The 20,992-nt window shown below is 45.5% G+C and overlaps 1 protein-coding gene across 1 annotated transcript in view; it reads left to right on the plus strand.

Moving 5' to 3' along the window:
- Window positions 1–20,992, plus strand: part of MTOR (mechanistic target of rapamycin) — a 150,591-nt gene that overhangs the window by 85,707 nt on the left and 43,892 nt on the right. Inside the window, exons 29-34 of the mRNA XM_008069778.2 lie at window positions 2,933–3,008; window positions 7,197–7,336; window positions 13,014–13,114; window positions 17,120–17,235; window positions 18,758–18,835; window positions 19,045–19,152. Of these exons, the coding sequence (XP_008067969.1) occupies window positions 2,933–3,008; window positions 7,197–7,336; window positions 13,014–13,114; window positions 17,120–17,235; window positions 18,758–18,835; window positions 19,045–19,152 (619 nt within the window). The remainder of the gene's footprint in view (window positions 1–2,932; window positions 3,009–7,196; window positions 7,337–13,013; window positions 13,115–17,119; window positions 17,236–18,757; window positions 18,836–19,044; window positions 19,153–20,992) is intronic.

A 20,992-nucleotide genomic window follows, 5' to 3' on the forward strand; every position in this document is an offset into this window, starting at 1 on the left:
AATCCACTCACCTCAGCCTCCCAAAGTGCGAGATTACAGGCTGAGCCACCGAACCCGGCTCTTTTTTTATTCTTAATAAGTGAGAATTGGTTAGGAAAAGGCTTGTATTTTTTTTTGTTTTGTCTTCAGAATGAGTCAAGCTTTGGTAATGTTTATAATTTATTCTTGAAATGGAATGTTTTCCAGAATACAAGATTGGAAGACAGTTTTTAGAACTCCTGAATTTTTATGTTTGTTCCTTAGAATTAGTTTCTCTGGTTCAGACAAAGAACACTTTGTCTTCCTTATCAAGACAATGTTATACTCCTACCTAGAGTATATTCCTACTATGGTCATCCTAAGAATTCACAGCATAGAATAACAGAGAATGTATAATTATATTACGTATTATATAGTCTAGATACTGACTTTTTTCCCCTGTTTTCTTATATTTCCAAAATCCTTATTTGGGTTCAAGGAACTAGATAGTCTCAACTCTATATTAATTATTAGTACAGCTCACCCAGCCCCATGTGAGTGGGCTGTGAAATCCAGTACCTGACTGATAGGGCCAGGAGGCATTGGAGAGCTGCTTCCCAGTGAACCTGTGTCGAGGTTAGTTCTTTTAGACTTGCTTTTCATTCTCAGCTTAGAAACTTTCACAGTGGGTTTTCTAAAGGAGCCTGTCATGCTATGGTTTCATTTTGAAATTTAAAATTTTCTGAATTTTGTAGCAGACTAACTTATGGAGAACATCCTGGCTCCTTGCTTTCCAGTACAGGAAGCAGCCATGGGTCATCAGCTCAGTAGCTTCCCCATGAATTGAACCTGGAGTCTGGATTCTGGACACTTGAATTGTCCGACTGAGAAAGAATTTGGAGCTTGCACTGATGATTTCCTAGTACTTATTTAAGTCTCAGCCATAGGTGTTTTTCTTCCTGTAAACAAGCATATAACTATATTTCTAGTAACTTTTATACCTGAACAAAATCAGATGAAGGACCTGCTTAGCAATTTCATATTCAGTGTTTCATTTAATTTGCTAATTCCCTGAAGAACCCTGTGAAGGAAGAGGTGGCATCAACCCTGTTTATAGATGAGGAATTTAAAACAAAAAATGTGACTTACGATTACACAGTTTATAAGTGGTAGAATTAGACCCCAGAAAGCTAAACCCAAATGTTAATCCTTTTGTAGTTCGCTTAAGCATGATGTTTGGGTTTTCACCATCATGAGTGAGATGAGTCTCCCCCAAACCTTGTTGCAACGTAGCACACTGCCTGTCATGACAAAATAAACCGAGGTCTCAGGCTCCAAATTCAAAGGTGTATCACTCCCACCTCTCCTTACTTCAGATAATGTGGGAACCGTCCCAATTCCTTGTTGGCCTTGGGAAAATCCTTCCTGTCCTAGGCTTTAGTTTCTCCATTGGTGAAACAGGGCTGATAGCACCTTTTCCTTTCCACTCTCTTAGGGATGCGTGAGGTCAAAGGAGCGATAAGCTGGAAGATTGTTTGAAATGCTTTGTGAACATGAGGCATGAGATTATTACTTTTACAAATGTTAGCTTCTTTAGTTCTTCAGATTTCTGGGCAGTTCCCTCTTGGTTTTATTGGAAGAGATGTGGTGGAATTTGGATTTTTAAAAATAATATTTATAACAGGAGTCTCTTGCCATATTACCACATTGAACCCAAATCCTGGAATTTCCCAAAACCACTTAGAAATTAATTCTAGTCAAGTAGACAGTTTGTACTCAGGGCAATAAACTGGATCCTTACTCGTTAAACCAGTCTAGACTTCCACATTAATGTGTCACCTTTTGCTCCCTGTCTATAAACAGGTATAGGTCTTGTGGTCCTGTGAGCTTCCCAAGCCAGCTCCTTCACCCTCTCTCTTTCCCTTTCTACCATAACTCAGGTTTGTGTTTAGCATTGGGTTCTGTTGTATACATTCCTGTTGGAGCATGGGTCTAAGCCCCATGGCACTCTTTTTTCCAGGGCCTCCTTGCAGCTTCCCTGATGAAACAGCTCCAGGCGCCAGGCCTTCAGGTGGCACTGTCTGATTGCCCCAGTATAGTCACAGTCCTCTAGCACCCAAGCCACCTGCTGCCTGCAGACACCCCCAGGAAAGCAGGGTATTGCTCCTGAAAAGCATCCCTACGCCAGAGGCTAGTCCAAGTGACTCTAGATGTGGTCCCTTGGCAGCCTCCTGCAGAGGTGGAGGTGCTAAGAAGCATCTGAATTTGAAGGGGTGGGCTCTGTCAAGGGAGCAGTTAGCATAGCTGCCCAACCATGTCAGAAGCTCCCAGGCTTCTGTCATTGACGTGGATGCTCCAGCCTCAGTGCCACCTCTGTGTCATTTAGAGTCTGATGATTTTGATTATTTTGGGTTATTCCTACTACTGAAGTCAACTGATGAGAAGTTAAGATGTAAACGTTTAGAGGAGCTGGGTGTGGTAGCACACTCCTACAATCCCAGCTACTTGGAAGTCTGAGGCAGGAGGCTCCCTTGAGCCCAGGAATTTGAAACCAACCTGGGCAACATAGTGAGACCCACATCTCAAAAAAAATAAAAGTTCAGCAAGATCTCATATGGTTGTGTACTACAGGAGGGACCCAGGGTTTTAGTGTTTCAAAAATAAACATGTGCTGCCTGTCTGAGAACATCTGAGGAAACTGGTCTGTGCTGGCTAGAGGAACAGCCTCAAAACACCAAATATGAGCATTCATTTAATTACCCCCCTCACCCAAAAGAGGGGGAGGAGACCAAAAACCTTTTCTTAGATAAAACTATATAAATGAGCTTTCAGGATAGTAATGGATAATTGATGTTCTTTCTGCATCTACAAGATGTTGCCCCCAATGTGCTGGTGAACCATCTGCCCAGAAGTGACCCCCCTCCTGCCCTCAGATGCATTGAGTGTAACCACCTCTTCCTTTTGTTTTTTTCAGCATCAATAATAAGCTACAGCAGCCAGAGGCAGCTGCCGGGGTGTTAGAATATGCAATGAAACACTTTGGAGAGCTGGTAAGTACCTCACTCCTTTTAGAAAAGCAGGAGGTAGAGACGTGGCTAGGGAGGCACTTGGCCACAACCTTAAGAAATTTGCTTTCTGGTCCGGTTCGGTGGCTCAGCCTGTAATCCCAGCACTTCGGGAGACTGAGCCGAGTGGATTGCCTGTGCCCGCGGGCTCAAGACCAGCCTGGGCAACTTGGCGAGACCTCGTTTCTACAATAAATCAAAAACTAGCTGGGCATGGTAGCATGCACCTATAGTTCCAACTACTTGGAAGACTGAGGTGGAAGGATCGCCGGAGCCCAGCAGGTTAAAGCTGCAGTGGCCGGGAGTGTGCCGCTGCACTGCAGTCTAAGCAACAGAGTGAGACTCCAATTCAAAAAAAAAAGAAGTTTGCTTTCCTTTTCCATTTTTCCCCAGTTTGTAACAGCGTGATACTGACTTAACCTGTATCTTATGGACGAAAGAAGCAATGTCTGTAGGGACTAAATCAATCTGAACATAGCTCGTGAGGCCAAAATCTAGTAAACAGTAATCACTGCTGTTTCTCAAACTCTTAGCATCTGTCTAGCCCTTTGCTAAGTGCTTTACATACTTTATCTAATTCAGTCCTCACAACACTCTGAAGTAGTTACTGTTGTTATCCCGTTTTATAGATGAGAAGACTGTGGTCCCAGCAGGTCAAGAATCTGCCTGAGCTGAGAGTGAATACATGGCAGAACCAAGACTTGAACCAGGCAGTCTGGCGTCAGCACCTAGGCATTTAACCCTGATCTGAGTTATCTTTGTGTCAGTTGTTGCAACTCACATTGTGCCTAGCCTACAGTTAACACTCAGATATACTTAGGAAGAAACTATGGCCAATTCTTTAGAAAAAAATGCATACTCTAATTCCAGATACTGAGGAATTTTCTCTTTCATTATTCCTTATATAGCTGCTTCTCAACTGCCATCTTTGCCCTACCAGTATTTAAATGCTTTCCTTCCTCTTTGTGGTCTTGGGAGAGTACTTCAATAACTTCTAAAATAAATAAAGCATCAACTTCATCAAGATAGCATGAAATTCCTAGAAGGTCCATATATCTGATGAGGAACATTTTATTAGTCATGTAGGCCTCTGACCTCTGGTTTGCCTTAATCAAGAGCCTAGGGTGTTAAAGTGAATAAAACTGTGATACTTCACAGGCTTTTCATTGTTTGTGTAGCATTTTGCCTCACATAAGGGCTAGGAAGTTGGATTGAAACTTTTAAGGGAATCTTTTGCCATTTTTAGCACATATTATCTGTAACTAGATCAAGACAGCATCCCTATAGGTGATGACCAAGTAGAAAGAGTTATGTCTCATCTATCTTTGCCACAGTCCTTATTTGCAGAGAGAAGAAAGTAGGACGAGAGGGCACTTAATGTCCTCCACCCAAACCAAGATGTACTCTGTTTCGATATCCTTAGAGCTTAGATAAGTAAGTGCTGATTGAAACAAGGACTTCACAAACATCTGGTATTCAGGTGATCTGCCAACAGATGGTTTATTCCCCCATACTCAGAATGCCAACCTTAAATGAAAGTTTCTCCATCTTCAGGTTCTAAAGGTGACCATTAGCTCCAGGATTATCGCTAAACCCATAGTGGATTTTCTGTTATATTTAGGTAGCTGAATCATATTAAGCTTGACAATGGTTTGCTTTTTCTTGGCAGAGCCTGTGCTTTCTCAGCACAATTTATGTAACAGCAATCTCATTAGAATTTTGCGTGATTCATTGCTTAGACCTTATAGTTTCTGCAGTCGATTGCAGTTCGGAATGTCCTGCCCTCTGACTGACCTGCTCCACATGCTGCTCCCATGCTTTCCGCTTGCTCATCCTGAGTGGATGCCGCACACTAGTCGCTATTCCAGTGCAGAAGTTCAAAGTGAGAAATGGACTGGTACTACTTTTTAACATAAGAGTTTTTCTTCTCTCCACTTTTTCTAATAGAGAGACGCTATTCTGGCCAGGTTTGGAAAATGAAGCTTAGTTTGCCTTCTGTGGAGCCAGACGTGCCCATTTTGACAGACTCCACTGACACTAGGGGAAGGCTGTGGTGGCATCAAAATTAGTCCAGGGATAGCAGAAGACATTGCTCTGCCAAAGCCAAACCAGGGAGGAAGTAGGTACAAGGTAACAATTTCAAACATAAATGACCTCCTTTCAGAGGTTCAAGAAGGAAAGATTTTTTCAGATGGCTTAGCAGAGTAGTTGTTACACAAACATCAGTTTATTTGGAAAGGGGAAGAGGGCAATGGGAGAAACTAATGTGGGGCCTGCATTATATCATAGAAAGTTCGCTGCAGAATTATATTGTTGTTATAGAAATCCCTGGAGAGCCACTACCCTGGCCTGTGCAGAAATAGTCGTTTACTGAGCTAATGATGAAGAAGCCCAGAAGACAAACTGAGATGGAGGGCAGACAGAAAGCACATAAAACAGTCTCCTGAGCAGTTAGAGTCATAGTCTGTGACTTCAGGACTGTAGCACCTCTTACTCACGTGGATGACACCCAATTTCAGCGTGGCACTCCATCTGCCCAGGGTAATGGAATCCATCGTTTGGCTCCTGACACTGGTAAAGCAGCCAAGCACTGAGCAGGAGAGAACATTGGATGGAAGACTCTGGAGGAACAGGGGAAAGGTTTTCCAAAGAATTTTAAGTGGCAGTGTTATAGTTTAAATTATTATTTCCTGAAAGTATTAAAATGCATTAAGAAATGCAGATAATCAAGAGCTTTTGAAAAGTGAATTGTTTTGCTCCAGCAAATATGCAGATGTGGCCTAGTCCTTCTGGCCCCATCAGAAAAACAGTTACCATCCTCCCAAGTAGCCCAGCATCAGCACTCCAGCAGATCAGAGCCATGGCACCTTTGCAGGAGCTCTGGTCAACACTTCCTGCTGTCCCCCAAGTGATTTCCCTTATTCTCACATCCCCACATCCTGATGTTCTGATGACCCCTGTGTCTGGGCAGAAAGTGTAGCAGAGAAGAATGACTTGACACTTGCTCTCAGATTATCCCAGGATCATTCTATCAGTGTGCCAAGGAAGCAGCATTTCTCTTTTCCCCAATCATTATACCTCCAGGTAGTCTGATGTTCTTTTTAATCCAAGCCCAGATATACTGTGATAGGTGAAATATCACATACACCACAGCACTTTAGGAAAGAGAGTATATGGATTAAGAAATGGGCCAGGGGGCAGGCACAGTGGCTCATACCTATAATCCCAGCACTTTGGGAGACCGAGGTGCGAGGATTGCCTGAGTCTGTGGGTTCGAGACCAGTCTGGGCAACTTGGCGAGACCTCATCTCTACAATAAATCAAAATATTAGCCGGGCATGGTGGTATGCACCTATAGTTCCAGCTACGTGGAAAGCTGAGGTGGAAGGATTGCCTGAGCCCACCAGATCAAGACTGCAGTGGCCATGAGCATGTCACTGCACTCCAGCCTGGACGACAGAGTGAGACTCCGATTCACAAAAAATAAAAACATAAAAAATGGACCAGACACAGTGGCTCACGTCTATAATCCCAGCACTTTGAGAGGCTGAGGTGAGAGGATTGCGTGAGCTCAGGTTCAAGACCAGCCTGGGCAATTTGGCAAGACCTCATCTCTATAATACATCAAAAATTAGCCAGGCATGGTGGCGTATGCCTATAGTTCCAGCTACTTGTAGTTCCAACTACTTGGAAGACTGAGGCAGAAGGATCTCCTGAGTTCAGCAGGTTGACACTGCGGTGTCCATGAATGTGCCACTGCACTCCAGCCTGGGCAACAGAGCGAGACTTCAACTCAAAAAAAAAAAAAAAAACCAAAGAAGTGGGCCACACACAGTGGCTCACCCCTGTAATCCCAGCTCTTTGGGAGACTGAGGCAAGAGGATTGCCTGAGCCCAGGAGTTTCAAGACCAGCCTGGGCAACATGGCAAGACCTCATCTCTACAATAAATCAAAAAATTAGCCAGGCATAGTGGTGTGTGCTTGCAGTCCCAGGTACTTGGAAGGTTGAGGTGGAAGGATCACCTGAGCCCAGCAGGTTGAGACTCATGATCATGCCAGTGCACTCCAGTCTGGATGACAGAGGGAAACTCTGACTCAAAAAACAAAACAAAACAAAACAAATGGGACCTTTCTCTGTGCCTCACAGCTGTCCTCTTTCTTTTCCACTTGCAGGAAATCCAGGCTACCTGGTATGAGAAACTGCATGAGTGGGAGGATGCTCTTGTGGCCTATGATAAGAAAATGGACACCAACAAGGATGACCCAGAACTGATGCTGGGCCGCATGCGCTGTCTCGAGGCCTTGGGGGAATGGTGAGCTTCATCAGGATGGTGGCACAAATGACTGTGAGAGATTTTGTCTCCTGAATTTGAAAGGAAGGCTTCTCCCAAGCAGAGTTCTCATCTCAGGCTCTCATTTGGTTTTAGTTAATGTTTTCTCTGGAACCATCTTTCACTTTGGTGTTTTTATCTCCCTATTCTGTCTCAGCTGCTAAATCGCAAGACTTTCTCTTAAACTTCATAATGCTCTAGGACAGGATAGCCTTGGCATGTTCTTGAGATCTATACCAGTTTCCATCTGCTCCCTTGCTCTCAGGCTCTTGATTGGCCTGGTGACGATGTCATATTCTTACTTTGCAGCGTTGTTTTTTGTTTTTGTTTTTGTCAGCTCTTGTTAATGCTTTTAGGAAGAAAGAACAATGACTGCCTCTTAGGTGCCTCACCTTTACTGAACACATACTATATGCCCAGCACTGTGCTAGGCTCCAAGGATACAAAAGATGCAAAGAAAACAGGCCCTTACTGAGAGCTTGATGGGACAAGCACATAAACTGATACTTACTAAGCTTGGGAGGATGTCGGCAGTGGTCTGAGCAGACTATTTTGAAAGCTCAAAGGAGGAAGCAGGGTGACCTTGCAGTACTTCCTGGAGGAAGGACTGAGAGGAGACAGGTAAAGGAGAAGGGAGAGAGGAAAGTGAGTATTCCAGGTAGAAGCAGCAGTCATACCTAACTGAGAACATGTAGCTAGGTTTTGGTTTGGAGAGTTGTCGGGGCTGTTGAAGAAAAATTGGTCTCCTCTCTTTTCAGCATCAAGTACAGTTTTTAAAATAGTGACAAAATGCTATATTACCGTCATTGAATAGTTGAACTGCAGTTTTAAATGACTGAAACAAAGTGCCATACTACCTCCCACTAGTCGGATATCCTGACTTTCTCTTGAACATGATGCTGAGGGTCCACTATTCATTCATTCAACCAGTCAGTATCAAGTGCTTATTTGCTGCCAGTGTCTGTGCCAGGCCATGAGACATAGCAGTGAACAAGAGAGACATAGCCCCTGCTTTCCCAGAGCTTACAGGGCAGGGAGCCAGGCAGCTGTAATACAGTGTGATAACACCATAAAGGAGAAGCACAGGTGCTGTAGCAGGAAGCACCCTAATCCAGGCTTGGAAGGCAATGGAAGGCTTCCAGAAGGAAGGGTTATCTGACTTAGACCTGGACAGCAAGGAGCACAGTATGCCATGGGCTCTGAGAGTTCAGTATGGCTGCAGGGTCAGGTGTAATGTGGAGAGAGGCACACATGAGCAGGAAAGGTTGGCAGGGGCCCATCATTAACGAAAGGCTGATGGACCTTGTTAGGACCATAACCTTGGGACTTCTGATCACTGAAGTTTTTGGAGCACCTTCACTATCAGGTTTGCATCATAAAAAGATGATCTCTTTAGGAGCAAATTAGAGGGCAGGTTGGAGGAAGGCCAGAGAGGAAACAGCAGAGTAGTTCAGAGACTGTCAAGAGGCTGGAGAGATAAAGGGATGGCAGTGGGGCTGGAGAGAAGCAGCTCGACCCAGAGGTGTTTAGGAGGCAGCATTGTCCGGGTTGGGAGAGTGAGTCTGAGTGGAAGTAGAGGGGGAAAAGGAATTACAGTTTGAGCTTCCAGACCAAAGGTGAGACCAGAACACCCAGAGCTCTCCTCAGAGGCCAGGTCGACCCAAGCCTGAGGGTCCCCTGAAGCCAAACCAGCTGAGGAGCTGTCTAGAGGAGGCAAAATGCCACAGGAATGTGCTCTTATATTTGGGTCTGTCTGTGGAATCTCTCTGTCCCTGGAGGCTATTAAAAGTTCTCATATTCCGTTTTTATTTTGCAAGCATCGTTGTTGTTTGTTTTTTTGAGTTGGAGTCTTACTCTGTCACCCAGGCTGGAGTGCAATGGCACACTCAATGGCCACCACAGCCTCAACCTACTATGCTCAGGTGATCCTTCTGTCTCAGCCTTCCAATTAGCTGGAACTACAGGCATGTGCCACCATGCCCAGCTAATTATTTGATTTATTGTAGAGGTGAGGTCTTGCTAAGTTGCCCAGTCTGGTCTCAAACCCGTGGGCTCAGGCAGTCCCCTCACCTCAGCTTCCCAAAGTACTGGGATTATAGGCATGAGCTACCACGCCCGGCCTAAAAGAGATTTTTAAATGAAGTGAAAGAAGCAGAATTCTCTTCCTGATCCTGCAGGTTTCTGATATAGTTTATTTAGTCGATTCTGTTTAGAGTGCAATTTCTAAATGTATTTTGCCTTGAACATATATTCTGAACAAGCCTAAGGCAGATATTCGCCAGAAGTGGCATCAGGAATGATCTGGAGTTACCAGTAAGCTCACCCTTCCTCTTTCCCCATGCCCATTTGCCTCCAGGAGGATAAGTGCAAGAGCCAAGTCTCCCAGCCTCATGGCGCTGGCAGCCACACCTGCAACCCCCTCCCCACAGGCTCCCCACACAGCCTCTAGGCCATTGAGAGCAGAATCCTCGGGAGTGATGTCACGGGCATTCAGCCCTTGGAGGCATTCCAAATGAGAGAATACTTTCTAAGCTTTTTTGCCGCAGCACTGTGGAGAATCAGTCCTAGGGGGCGGGCTGTTTACCCAGTGCTTACTGGGTGAGAGGCAGCAGAAACCTAGCCTCGTCGTTTCCCTGCAAACAGTCTTATATTTCTTACTTGTTTTGCCCACCCTCCCCCCCTTTGAGAGTTAGGACTCAGTATATTCTGCCTTCTCTTTTGTATAAATGTTTGTGGGAGAGAGGAAGCCTGCCCCTTGTCTGTGTGCGCTGCCTGGGCTCTGCTGGCTGTCCACACTGCCACATGGTGAGACAGCTCATGGCAGTGCCTGAGTTCACGGCCAAGGGTCGCCTTGCCAGGATGCTGCTCGTGCATTGCTCCCTGCATTTTTGTCTCTTGAAGTAAGAGTTTTGGGATATTTTTTTTCTTTTTGAGTTTTGGGATTTAATCACAAAACTTGCTCCCTGCCTCTAGGTGAAAAGACAAGCTTAATTTCCAGGCCCGTGACACAGAAACAGGTAGTCCTTACAAAAGACGAAGGGAAGACTGAACTGCCTATGTCCCAGCTGTAAAACAGAATTGTGGACTTGGAAGGACCATTCGGATGTCATGCAGCTTTCTCCGCTACCTCTAGGCAGGACCCCAACAAAAATACGCTGTTCATATGAGCTGCTCCTATGCTCTAAGCCAGTGGTTCTCAAACTGTGGCCCCTGGACCAGCAACTTTGGTATCCCATAGAAACTTGTTGGAAATGCACATTCTCAGGCCCCACCCCATCCCTAGAGAATCAGAAATTCAAAGGGTGGAGCCCAGCCTTCCAAAGAGTCCTCTGGGGGTTTCTGATGTACTCAGTGTTTTGAGAACTATTGCTTTAGGGCAAACTCCTAGCAGGACCCAGGAGTGAACATTTCTAAGGAGGTTGGCAGGAAGCCAATGCTGAGGGTTCATCCTCTCCTGTCACTGAGCCTCAGTGAGTGCGTAGGGCACAATGGCCCCCAGTTCCTCATTTTGCTCTCAACTCTGTATTGAGCCAGAGTGCTAATCCCTGGCTCTTTTTTTTTTTTTTTTTTTTTTTTGAATTGGAGTCCAGTGATCCTTCCACCTCAGCCTTCTGAGTAGCTGGAACTACAGGTGCGCGCTACCATGCCCGGCTCATTTTGATTTATTGTAGAGATGAGGTCTCGCTTGCCCAGACGGATCTTGAACCCACGGGCTCAGGCAATCCACTCACCTCAGCCTCCCAAAACATGGAATTACAGGCTGAGCCACCGAGCCCGGCTTCCCTGGCTCTCTTGATCATATGTCAGAGAGATAGTGCAGTTAATATCCACCATACCACAGTGCTAGATGATGGCCCTGAGCACTTCTGGCCAGCCTCTCAGTGAGCTCAGCCTGAATTCCTTCAACAGTGATTGACTTCAACTTTTTCTTTTTTTTTTTGAGTTGGAGTCTCACTCTGTCACCCAGGCTGGAGTGCAGTGGCATGCTCATGGCCACTGCAGCCTCGACCTGACCTGCTGAGCTTAGGTGATCATTCCATCTCAGCCTTCCAAGTAGCTGGAACTAAACAGGCACATGCCACCACGCCTGGCTAATTTTTTGATTTATTGTAGAGATGAGGTCTCACCAAGTTGCCCAGACTAGTTTCAAACCCGTGGGTTCAGGTAATCCTCTCACCCCGGCCCCAAAGAGCCACCACTCTGGTCCAACTTCCGCTTTTTTATCCCCACCTGCCCGCATCACCTTATAGTGCAGTACAGTTGACATCCCAGGAACCTTTTGACCTTGTGCCCTTTCTCTTGACTCCACTTTCATTGCCAAGTTAAAACATCCCAGTCTGTACAACAAAACGAGACCTCATCTCTACAAGGAAATTTTTTTTTAAATTAGCTGGGTGTGGTGGCACATACCTGTAGTCCCAGCTACTCAGGAGACTGAGGTAAGAGGATCGCTTGAATCAAGAGATTGACCCTACTATGAGTTCTGATCCCACCTCTGCATTCTAGCCTGGGCAACAGAGCATGACCCTGATTCAAACACAAACAAAAATTCTGCAGCATGTCTCTCAGAAAGGAAAAATTAAGGAATTTCCTAGCTGCATCTCAAAGTTCACTTGAAATCAGGGACTCGTATTTGCATAATAACAGTTTCATATTTCCTTTAATTAAGAAGTGAAGCCGGCTCCATGACTCAGTCTGTAATCCTGCGCCTTGGGAGGCTGAGGTGAGTGGATTGCCTGAGCCCGCGGGTTCAGTACCCTCCTGGGCAACTTGGTGAGACCTCATCTCTACAATAAATCAAAAAATTAGCCGGGTGTGGCAGCACGCACCTGTAGTTCCAACTACTTGGAAGGCTGAGGCAGAAGGATCGCCGGAGCCCAGCAGTCGAGGCTGCGGTGGCCTGAGTGGCCACTGCACTCCAGTCTGGGTGACAGAGTGAGACTTCAACTCAAAAAAAAAAGAAGTGAAACATAGGAGGGCATTTAACAGCCAATAGGAAGTTCCTATTCTAGGGCTTCCATATTCTCATTGTGTCTTGGGTCTCGAGAGCACTGTGCAAATCTCAACATCTCATAGTCCTCATCCACACTCATGGTAATTGTGCAGAATTCTGAGAATAAGCAGCATCTTGATTTCTGGTACATGTGACCATTGGAGAGCCTTTCTTCTATACAGATTGGTTTCATTTGGGTTTTACTTTAGACTGAAATCATTTGTGCAATACTTTTAAGAGCCAGTTCTCCCTATAGCTTTGAACCCAGAATGAATGTCCAGATGTGTCTGTTCAGATTGCTTTCTCTGTAGGCCTGCCAGAGAGAAAGAGCCCAGAGTTCATTGGCATAGGAAAGAAGTTATTTAATATTTATGAAGCAAGCCAGATGTTCAGGACATTTCACTCATGTAGAGTTAGACATGGTTCCTATCCTTGATAAACTCACCCTCAGACAAACCATGGACACCAGGCTCTAGAAACAACAAGTAGCCCATCCATAGCACTATCATGTGACCTAGTAGAATGTGCTTTTTATTTATGGGCTCCTAGTTTGAGACAGACAGGCCCTGACTACAGTTCCTCTGTAATTCTCAGCTGATTCAAGGGGCTGCAAAGGAAGATGGATAGGTTATGGTCAAACCTGACTGTATAATTCTTTTCTTTCAGGGGGCAGCTCCACCAGCAGTGCTGTGAAAAGTGGACTCTGGTGAATGATGAGACCCAAGCCAAGATGGCCCGGATGGCTGCTGCAGCTGCATGGGGGTTAGGTAAGGTTTCCCTCACAGGTACCCCTCAACCTGGGAGGATGAGTCTGGGGCTTGCATCCAGAGAGTAAGGCCCTGTGACTGCAGATGGAGATGTCAGGCCTATAGAGGTATAAAGACGGTCAGTGTCCACCTACTTCTGCATCTTCCATCTGTCCTTTCTACCTGGTGATTTTGATTAACTTCTTAGACATGGGTAAAATGGATTTTCATGGGAAGACCAAGGAAGACAGTGTGCAAACAGCAAAACTGAGATTGAGTGGGTAAGAAATACATACCCCTACACTCACACAGAGTTCTTCTGACATCATATGGGTGGGGTTTTTTCCCATACACCCCACATTTCTCCAGCAGACACCAGCTGGCTGTCCAGTAACCCAATTCCATTCCGACATTGTCTACCTGGAAGCAGCATGAGATCTCACAAGTTAAGGGCTCTTCCCCACAATACTGCACCCACTTCAGATGCCATTTGCAGGTCCCAGACTGTGACTTGTGCTTCTGACTGATGGACTGTAAATTGGGGTTCTTTTTGAAATGGAATATGGAATGCAAAAAAAGAAAGAAAGAAATCAGGGTTCTCACGGTCCCCCTCCCCATGTTTGATAATTTGCTAGTACAGTTCACAGAACTCAGGGAAACCCTTTACATACATTCCCTGGTTTATGATAAAGGACATGTATGAACAGGTGCATAGGGCTGGGTCTAGAGGAGTCTGGGGTGCAGGAGCTGCTGTCCTGTGGTCTTGGGGCTCACCACTGCCTTCATGGCGCCTTCAGCAACCTGGATCTCCTAGTTCAAGTTTTACTAGCCCTTGTTTTCAGCCTCGCCCTTCCTGAAGGCCAGTGGATGGTGCTAAAAGTTCCAACTCTGAGCCGGGCTCGGTGGCTCAGCCTGTAATCCCACACCCTTGGGAGGCTGAGGTGAGTGGATTGCCTGAGCCCGCGGGTTCAAGACCCACCTGGGCAGCGAGACCTCATCTCTACAATAAATCAAAAAATTAGCTGGGCGTGGTAGCGCATGGCTGTAGTTCTAGCAACTCAGAAGGCTGAGGTGGAAGGATCACTGTAGCCCAGCAGGCGAGGCTGCGGTGGCCGGGAGCGGCCACTGCACTCCAGTCTGGGCGACCGAGTGAGACTCCAACTCAAAAAAAAAAAAAAAAGTTCCAACTCTGTTATTTCTGGGTCTTTCCGGTGCCCAGCACCATCCTGCAGCAACCTAGTAGCCTTAGTCACCTCATTAGCAAAATCAGAAGGAGCTCATTTTAAATAACAAAAGCACACCTGTCATTCAGGAAATTCGAAGAACTTTAGATAACTCTGCCAGGCACCATGGACAAAAGACCAGATATATTTCTTACTATATTTCTTATTGTTTCTTACTCTTATCATGGGATTTGTTTTTTGTCTTAAACAAGTCACTGACTTATTTTTCTCTCTTACAAATGAAATCTAGAGGTAGGCATTTCCAGACTAGCATTTTGGCTCCCTTGTCATTAACTCTTTCCATATTTCTTCTTTGCATGCTTAACTTGGGTCCTCCATTTTAATGTTCATCTCATGGTCCAGCATAGTTGCTGGAGCTCCCTCATGATGTCTTTAACCCAAGCAGAAGTAAAAGGAGAAGACAGTTGTCTTTCTCCTTTTATTTCCTAACTTTTATCAAAGAACTTTTCTAACATATGTAAAAATGAAGAGAGTAGCATGAGCCAGGTGTGGTGGCTCATGCCTGTCATTCCAGCACTTTGGGAGGTGGAGGCAAGAGAATTCCCTGAACCCAGGCATTTGGGACTAGCTGTGCAACTTGGCGAGACCTCGTCTCTACAGTAAATCAAAAAATTAGTTGGGCAAGTTGGCACACACCTATAGTTTCAGCTACTTAGAAAACTGAGGCTGAAGGATCACCTGAGCCCAGCAGGTTGAGGCTGTGGTAGCTGTGAATGTGCCACTGTTCTCAAGCCTGGGCAACAGAGTGAAACTCTGACTCAAAAAAAAAAAAAAGAGAGAGTATAGTATAATGAACCCCCGTCTGCCATTCATCTTCTCTGACAATTACAAACATGTTGACCGTTTATTGTCTTTATTCTCCTCCTTTCTGCTCAACACTTGCTCACCTCACTCCCTTTTTTTTGTTTGTTTTTTTTTTTAAGATGGAGGGTACAATTCAGGGTTAGGTACATAAGTGGTCATCTACAGGTAAAGTTTGGGCTTCCCATTGGTCCTCACTTTGCCTGGTTTGGGATCAAATCACCTTACCCTTATCCAGCTCACCTCTACTCTCAGAAGGTTTTTTGTTTTTCTTTTTGTTTTTGACTCAGGGTCTCATTCTGTTGCTCAGGCTAGAGTGCAGTGATACAATCACAGCTCAGCAACCTCCAACTTCTGGGCTCAAGTGATCCTCCTGCCTCAGCCTGCCAAATAGCTGGGACTACAGGCACATACCACCACATCTGGCTAATTTTTAAATTTTTTTGTAGAGATGATGTCTCACTCTGTTGCCCAGGCTGATCTTGAACTCCTGGGCTCAAGCAGTGTTCCCGCCTTGGCCTCTCAAACTGCTGGGATTACAGGTGCGAGCAACCACACCCAGCCTCCCAGAGTATTTTAAAGCAGAGATTTCCTTTTAATTCCTGCAGACATGTGTATTTCCGACATTAGGCCCCAGTTGAAAGGAGTAGTAACATCCATTCCAGAGATAGTCCTGATAAGAGGGCAAAGGATACATAGGCTATCCCAGATGAAAAACTTGCCTTGTGGAATCCAGAGGAAGGTTATATAACCTTCCACCTTCCTTCTATTCTATCCCTCTTGAGTCACAGAGCTTATATCCTTTTATTTCATGAGCTCTGGGCTAGATCCGGAACATTTTTCAAAAACAAATTGCTTCCTGAGGAGTCATCATTTGCTATTTGCTTGTGCCCAGAGGCATAGAGAATGGATGAGCTGATGGTCTGGAGTGTGAGGCAGGAAAATGCCTTATAAAGTTGGCAGCCCTGCGGTTTGCAGCTAATGAAGCTGATATCTTTTCTGCAGATGGTCTTGGTACTCCTGGCATTTGAGACTTGCTTACCCGACCAGGGGAAGTGAGTACCTCTTCCCGGCTGCAGCCATCTCTCCAGTTTAACACGACACAGAGATCACTGTGCTGTGACTTAGCCTACCTTTCTGTTATAACAGAACTTCTTAAAATATTTATCTTCCCCGTGCCCCCCCCCAAGGCAAAGATAATGCCAGAGTGAAATGGGCAAGCAATTTGTCTAATCCTGTCCCCTACCTGTGTAATGGCCATTTTTAGTTGTTTAGAGGAAAATGTAATTTCCCAGGGTACCATTGAACCATGAGGCGCTTCACTAGTAGGGACGAAAGCAATTCCAACTCACCTGGAGAGACCTGGGAGAGCTCTTGGGGTGATGCAGGGTTGCATGAAGCCCATCAGTGTGCAGGCTCTGCACGCCATGCTTCCCTTCGTCTTTCTTTTTTTTTTTGAGTTGGAGTCTCACTGTCGCCCAGACTGGAGTGCAGTGGCCGCTCCCAGCCACCGCAGCCTCGCCTGCTGGGCTCCGGCGATCCTTCCGCCTCAGCCTTCCGAGTAACCAGAATTACAGGCATGCGCTACCACGCCCAGCTAATTTTTTTATTTTATTGTAGAGATGAGGTCTCACCTGCCCAGGCGGGTCTCGAACCCGCGGGCTCAGGCAATCCACTCACTTCAGCCTCCCAAAGTGTGGAATTACAGGCTGAGCCACCGAGCCCGGCTCCCCTCGTCTTTCATGATGCTCCCTGGGCTGCACTGAGTCCAGTGTTAGTAAGACAGACAAGGCTATGTTGGTTAAGTCAACCCGTGTATAGAGGGCTCTGCAGGATTCTGATACATCAGGCTCAAGGTCATTTGTCTTGTTTGGACCCCAAACTAAAGGAAAGTAACAGTGGCAGGGCCTGTTTGAGATGCCGTCCTAGCCCAGCCAGCCAACCACCCTGATGCTTTCTGGCTCTCTGTCTGTGTACCTAGGTCAGTGGGACAGCATGGAAGAATATACCTGTATGATCCCTCGGGATACCCACGATGGGGCATTTTATAGAGCCGTGCTGGCACTACATCAGGACCTCTTCTCCTTGGCACAACAGGTAAAACCTACATGTACTCAGGTCTTCCAGCACAGAAAAGTTTATGGTGCTTGGGTTAATGGGCTACTATGTTTCAGCTCTGGGGCTTATGTGGCCCTGTGAGTGCATTGGAATGGTTTTGATATGTTGTACTCAGTAAGAAGAAGACTGCCAGCAGGTCAGTGGAGGCTGCTTGTTTTGAGGGGGACAAATGTATTCTGGAAGTTACCATTTCAGTTGCTTTTGGGGTTAGCTTAGTGGGTCATCATTGTGTCCTTTTTATCCCCTTGCCTTAACATTCCTTATAGTAGAGAGAGGCTTTGTTTCACCCAAGGGTAGGCTTCAGAGAGCCAGCAGTCCCCACTGTGTAGCAGAAGTTAGTTACAAGGGTCTTCTGGCCACACAGGTGTGTCACACATTGACTACTTTCCGAGGTGCTAGCCGTTATTTGCAAATTCTGTGCCGACCTGCAGATTAAAATAATGAAGTTTAAAAAATATTGATGAAAAAAAATAAAATAAAATAAAATAATGAAGTTATCACATCCACCCTGTCAGGCACCAGACTGTCATAGATGAGGTGCCCAGGTAAATAATCTGAGCACTTAGGGATGAGGACGCACTAATTACTTTAAACAAAAAAGAGAAGCTCCGTATGAGGGGTTTTTAATTGATAGCACAGAGAAGACTCCAACCACAGTCCTGTACTCTGATTTATGACCATTCATGTTGAGACACTAGAGCTCCCGTTCACAGGGAGAGGATAGGCATCTCTGCCAGTTTCAGAGGGACTCCTTCAAGAGGACAGAGGATGCTTGGAAGCTGGAGACAACTACCTAGAGTCATTCAAATGTGTGCAGAATCTATGTGCACAAACATGCCCAACAAGGAAACATTAGAAAGTAGATCCCCAAAGATGCCCTCTTGAGATGCAGAAACACAGTGATTTTGTTGCATAGCCTACGTTTTCTCTCCCTTACCACCAAAGATTTGGGTGTTAATCTTAGGTAGTTTCTAAAGTTTTGGACTGGGTGTGGTAGCTCACACCTATAATCCCAGCACTTTGGGAGGCTGGAGCGGAAAGATTGCTTGAGCCTAGGAGTTGGAGACCAACCCAGGCAACATAGCAGCATCTCATCTCTATAAAAAAAATTTTTTAATTAGCCAGTCATAGTGGTGAGCACCTGTAGTCCTGGCTACTCGGGAGGCTGAGGAGGGAGGATCACTTGAGCCCAGGAATGTGAGGATACAATGAGCCATGATCATGCCACTGCCCTCCAGTCTAGGTTGCAGAGTGAACCCCCAATTCAAAAAAATAAAAAGTTTTAAATGCCATACATTTCTGTCTTTGATGAGAACTTGGATAATACTCTTCTTAGCCAGTCAGAGCTATGCAAGGGTTTCTTCCCTTTGGTGAATTTCTCTCTTCATCACTGGAATTTAAGTGAGACAGATAGCTTCTGCAGCTAGTTGGGAAACTCTAAAATAGCCTTATGCTCCCAAGTCCAGTGATCCATCCCAGGGGTTCTTTGTTTTTCTTCTAGTGCATTGACAAGGCCCGGGACCTGCTAGATGCTGAGTTAACTGCAATGGCAGGAGAGAGCTACAGTCGGGCATATGGGGTGAGTGTCACATATTCTGCACATTGTTGTTTTGGGGGGCTTATTTCAGTTCTTTTCCCTGAGTGGGCTATTGAGAACTCACAGGTTATGGGGAACGTGCCTGCTTTCTCTGGTCAGATACCCTTATACCTGACGAATGACTTAAATTAATCCTATCTTTTGGGGCATTCATGCAGTAATTAGGATGCAATATGATTTGCTTCCATCAGGCCATGGTTTCTTGCCACATGCTGTCCGAGCTGGAGGAGGTTATCCAGTACAAACTGGTGCCTGAGCGGCGAGAGATCATCCGGCAGATCTGGTGGGAGAGACTGCAGGTGAGCTTGGTAGTGAGCCCTGTTAACCACTCCCTCCCCAATTCCCCTGGACAAGCACTTGCACTCACCCACACTCTTTTTTTTTGTTGTTGTTGTTGTTTTGAGTTAGAGGCACTCTGTCGCCCAGACTGGAGTGCAGTGGCATTCTTCCGGCCACTGCAGCCTCGACCTGCTGCGCTCCGGCGATCCTTCTGCCTCAGCTGTCCAAGTAGCTGGAACTACAGGCATGCGCTACCACACCCAGCTAATTTTTTGATTTATTGTAGAGATGAGGTCTCACCAGCTTGCCCAGGTGGGTCTCGAACCCGCGGGCTCAGGCAGTCCACTCACCTCAGCCTCCCAAGGCGTGGGATTACAGGCTGAGCCACCGAGCCTGGGTCTTTTTTTTTTTAATTAGAAAGTGGGGTACAGTTCAGGGTTAGGTATACAAATGTTGGTTATGCAGGTACCCTTGTTGATGAGGTGTACCCCTCATTCCCCTAGGAGTTTCCTTCAACTGCCAGTACCACCCCCCCTTCCCTGACAGCCTCCCACCACTGCCAATCCCTTTCTTATAGTACTATAATTGTTCAAGATTCACTTATGAGTGAGAACATATGGTACTCTGTTCTTTGTTTCTGTGATAGAAAATGGAGTATGATCGACTCTAAATCCATCCAAGTTGCTGCGAAGTCCATATGTTTGTCCTCCTTTATGGCTGCATAATATTCCATTGTGTACATGTACCACATTTTTTTTATCCAGTCCAACTTCGATGGGCAGCATGGTTGGTTCCATGTTTTTGCTATTGTGAATAGAGCTGCAACAAACATACGTGTGCAGGTATCTTTTTTGTAGAATGATTTGAGTTCCTCCGGGTATATTACCAATAGGGAAATTGCTGGGTCATATGGAAGGTCAATTTCTAGTTCTTTCAGAAATTGCCACACTGTCTTCCACAGAGGTTAAACTAGTTTGCTTTCCCACCAGCAGTGTAGAAGCATTTCTTTTTCTCTGCATCCTTGCCAGCATGTTGTTGTTTGTTTATTAATGATGGCCATTCTTACTGGGGTTAGGTGGTATCTCAGTGTGGTTTTATTTTGCATTTCTCTGATGATGAGTGAGGCTGAGCACTTTTTCATGTGTCTGTTGGCTGCCCATATATCTTCTTTTGAGAAGTGTCTATTCATATCTTTTGCCCACTTTTTAATGGGGCTGTTTGTTTTTTTCCTTTTGGTGCGTTTTGAGTTCCTTGTAGATCCTAGATGTTAGTCCTTTGGCAAATATTTTTTCCCATTCTGTGGGCTGTCTCCCTGCTCTCTTGATGGTTTCTTTTACTTTGTAGAAGCTCTTTAGTTTGATGAGGTCTCACTTGTCTATCTTATTTCTTGAGGCATGGGTGTTTAGGGTTCTGAATAGAAATTGGTTGCTAGTTCCAAATTTCCATAAGAGTGTCTCCTGCGTTTTCTAAGATTCTTATAGTTTGAGGTTTTATGTTTAGGTCTTTGATCCATTTAGAGTTAATTTTTATGTATGGTGATAAATAGGGATCCTGTTTCAGTCTTCTGCATGTAATCAGCCAGTTTTCCCAGCACCATTTACTGAATAGGTTCTCCTCTCCCCAGTGGTTGTTGGAGGCTTTGTCAAAGATGGGTTGGTTGAGAAATTGAGGCTTTGTTTCTGGAATCTCTGTCCTATTCCATTGGTCTATATGCCTGTTCTTGTATCAATACCAGACTGTTTTGATTACTGTATCCTTATAGTAAGTTTGAAGTCTGGAAGTGTGATACCTCCTGCTTTGTTTCATTTTTTTTTTTGAGTTGGAGTCTCACTCTATTGCCCAGACTGGAGTGCAGTGGCC

Source organism: Carlito syrichta, unplaced genomic scaffold (assembly GCF_000164805.1).
Source record: "Carlito syrichta isolate Samal-C Ts95f unplaced genomic scaffold, Tarsius_syrichta-2.0.1 Scaffold312205, whole genome shotgun sequence".
In the NCBI taxonomy this organism is placed as follows: Eukaryota; Metazoa; Chordata; class Mammalia; order Primates; family Tarsiidae; genus Carlito; species Carlito syrichta.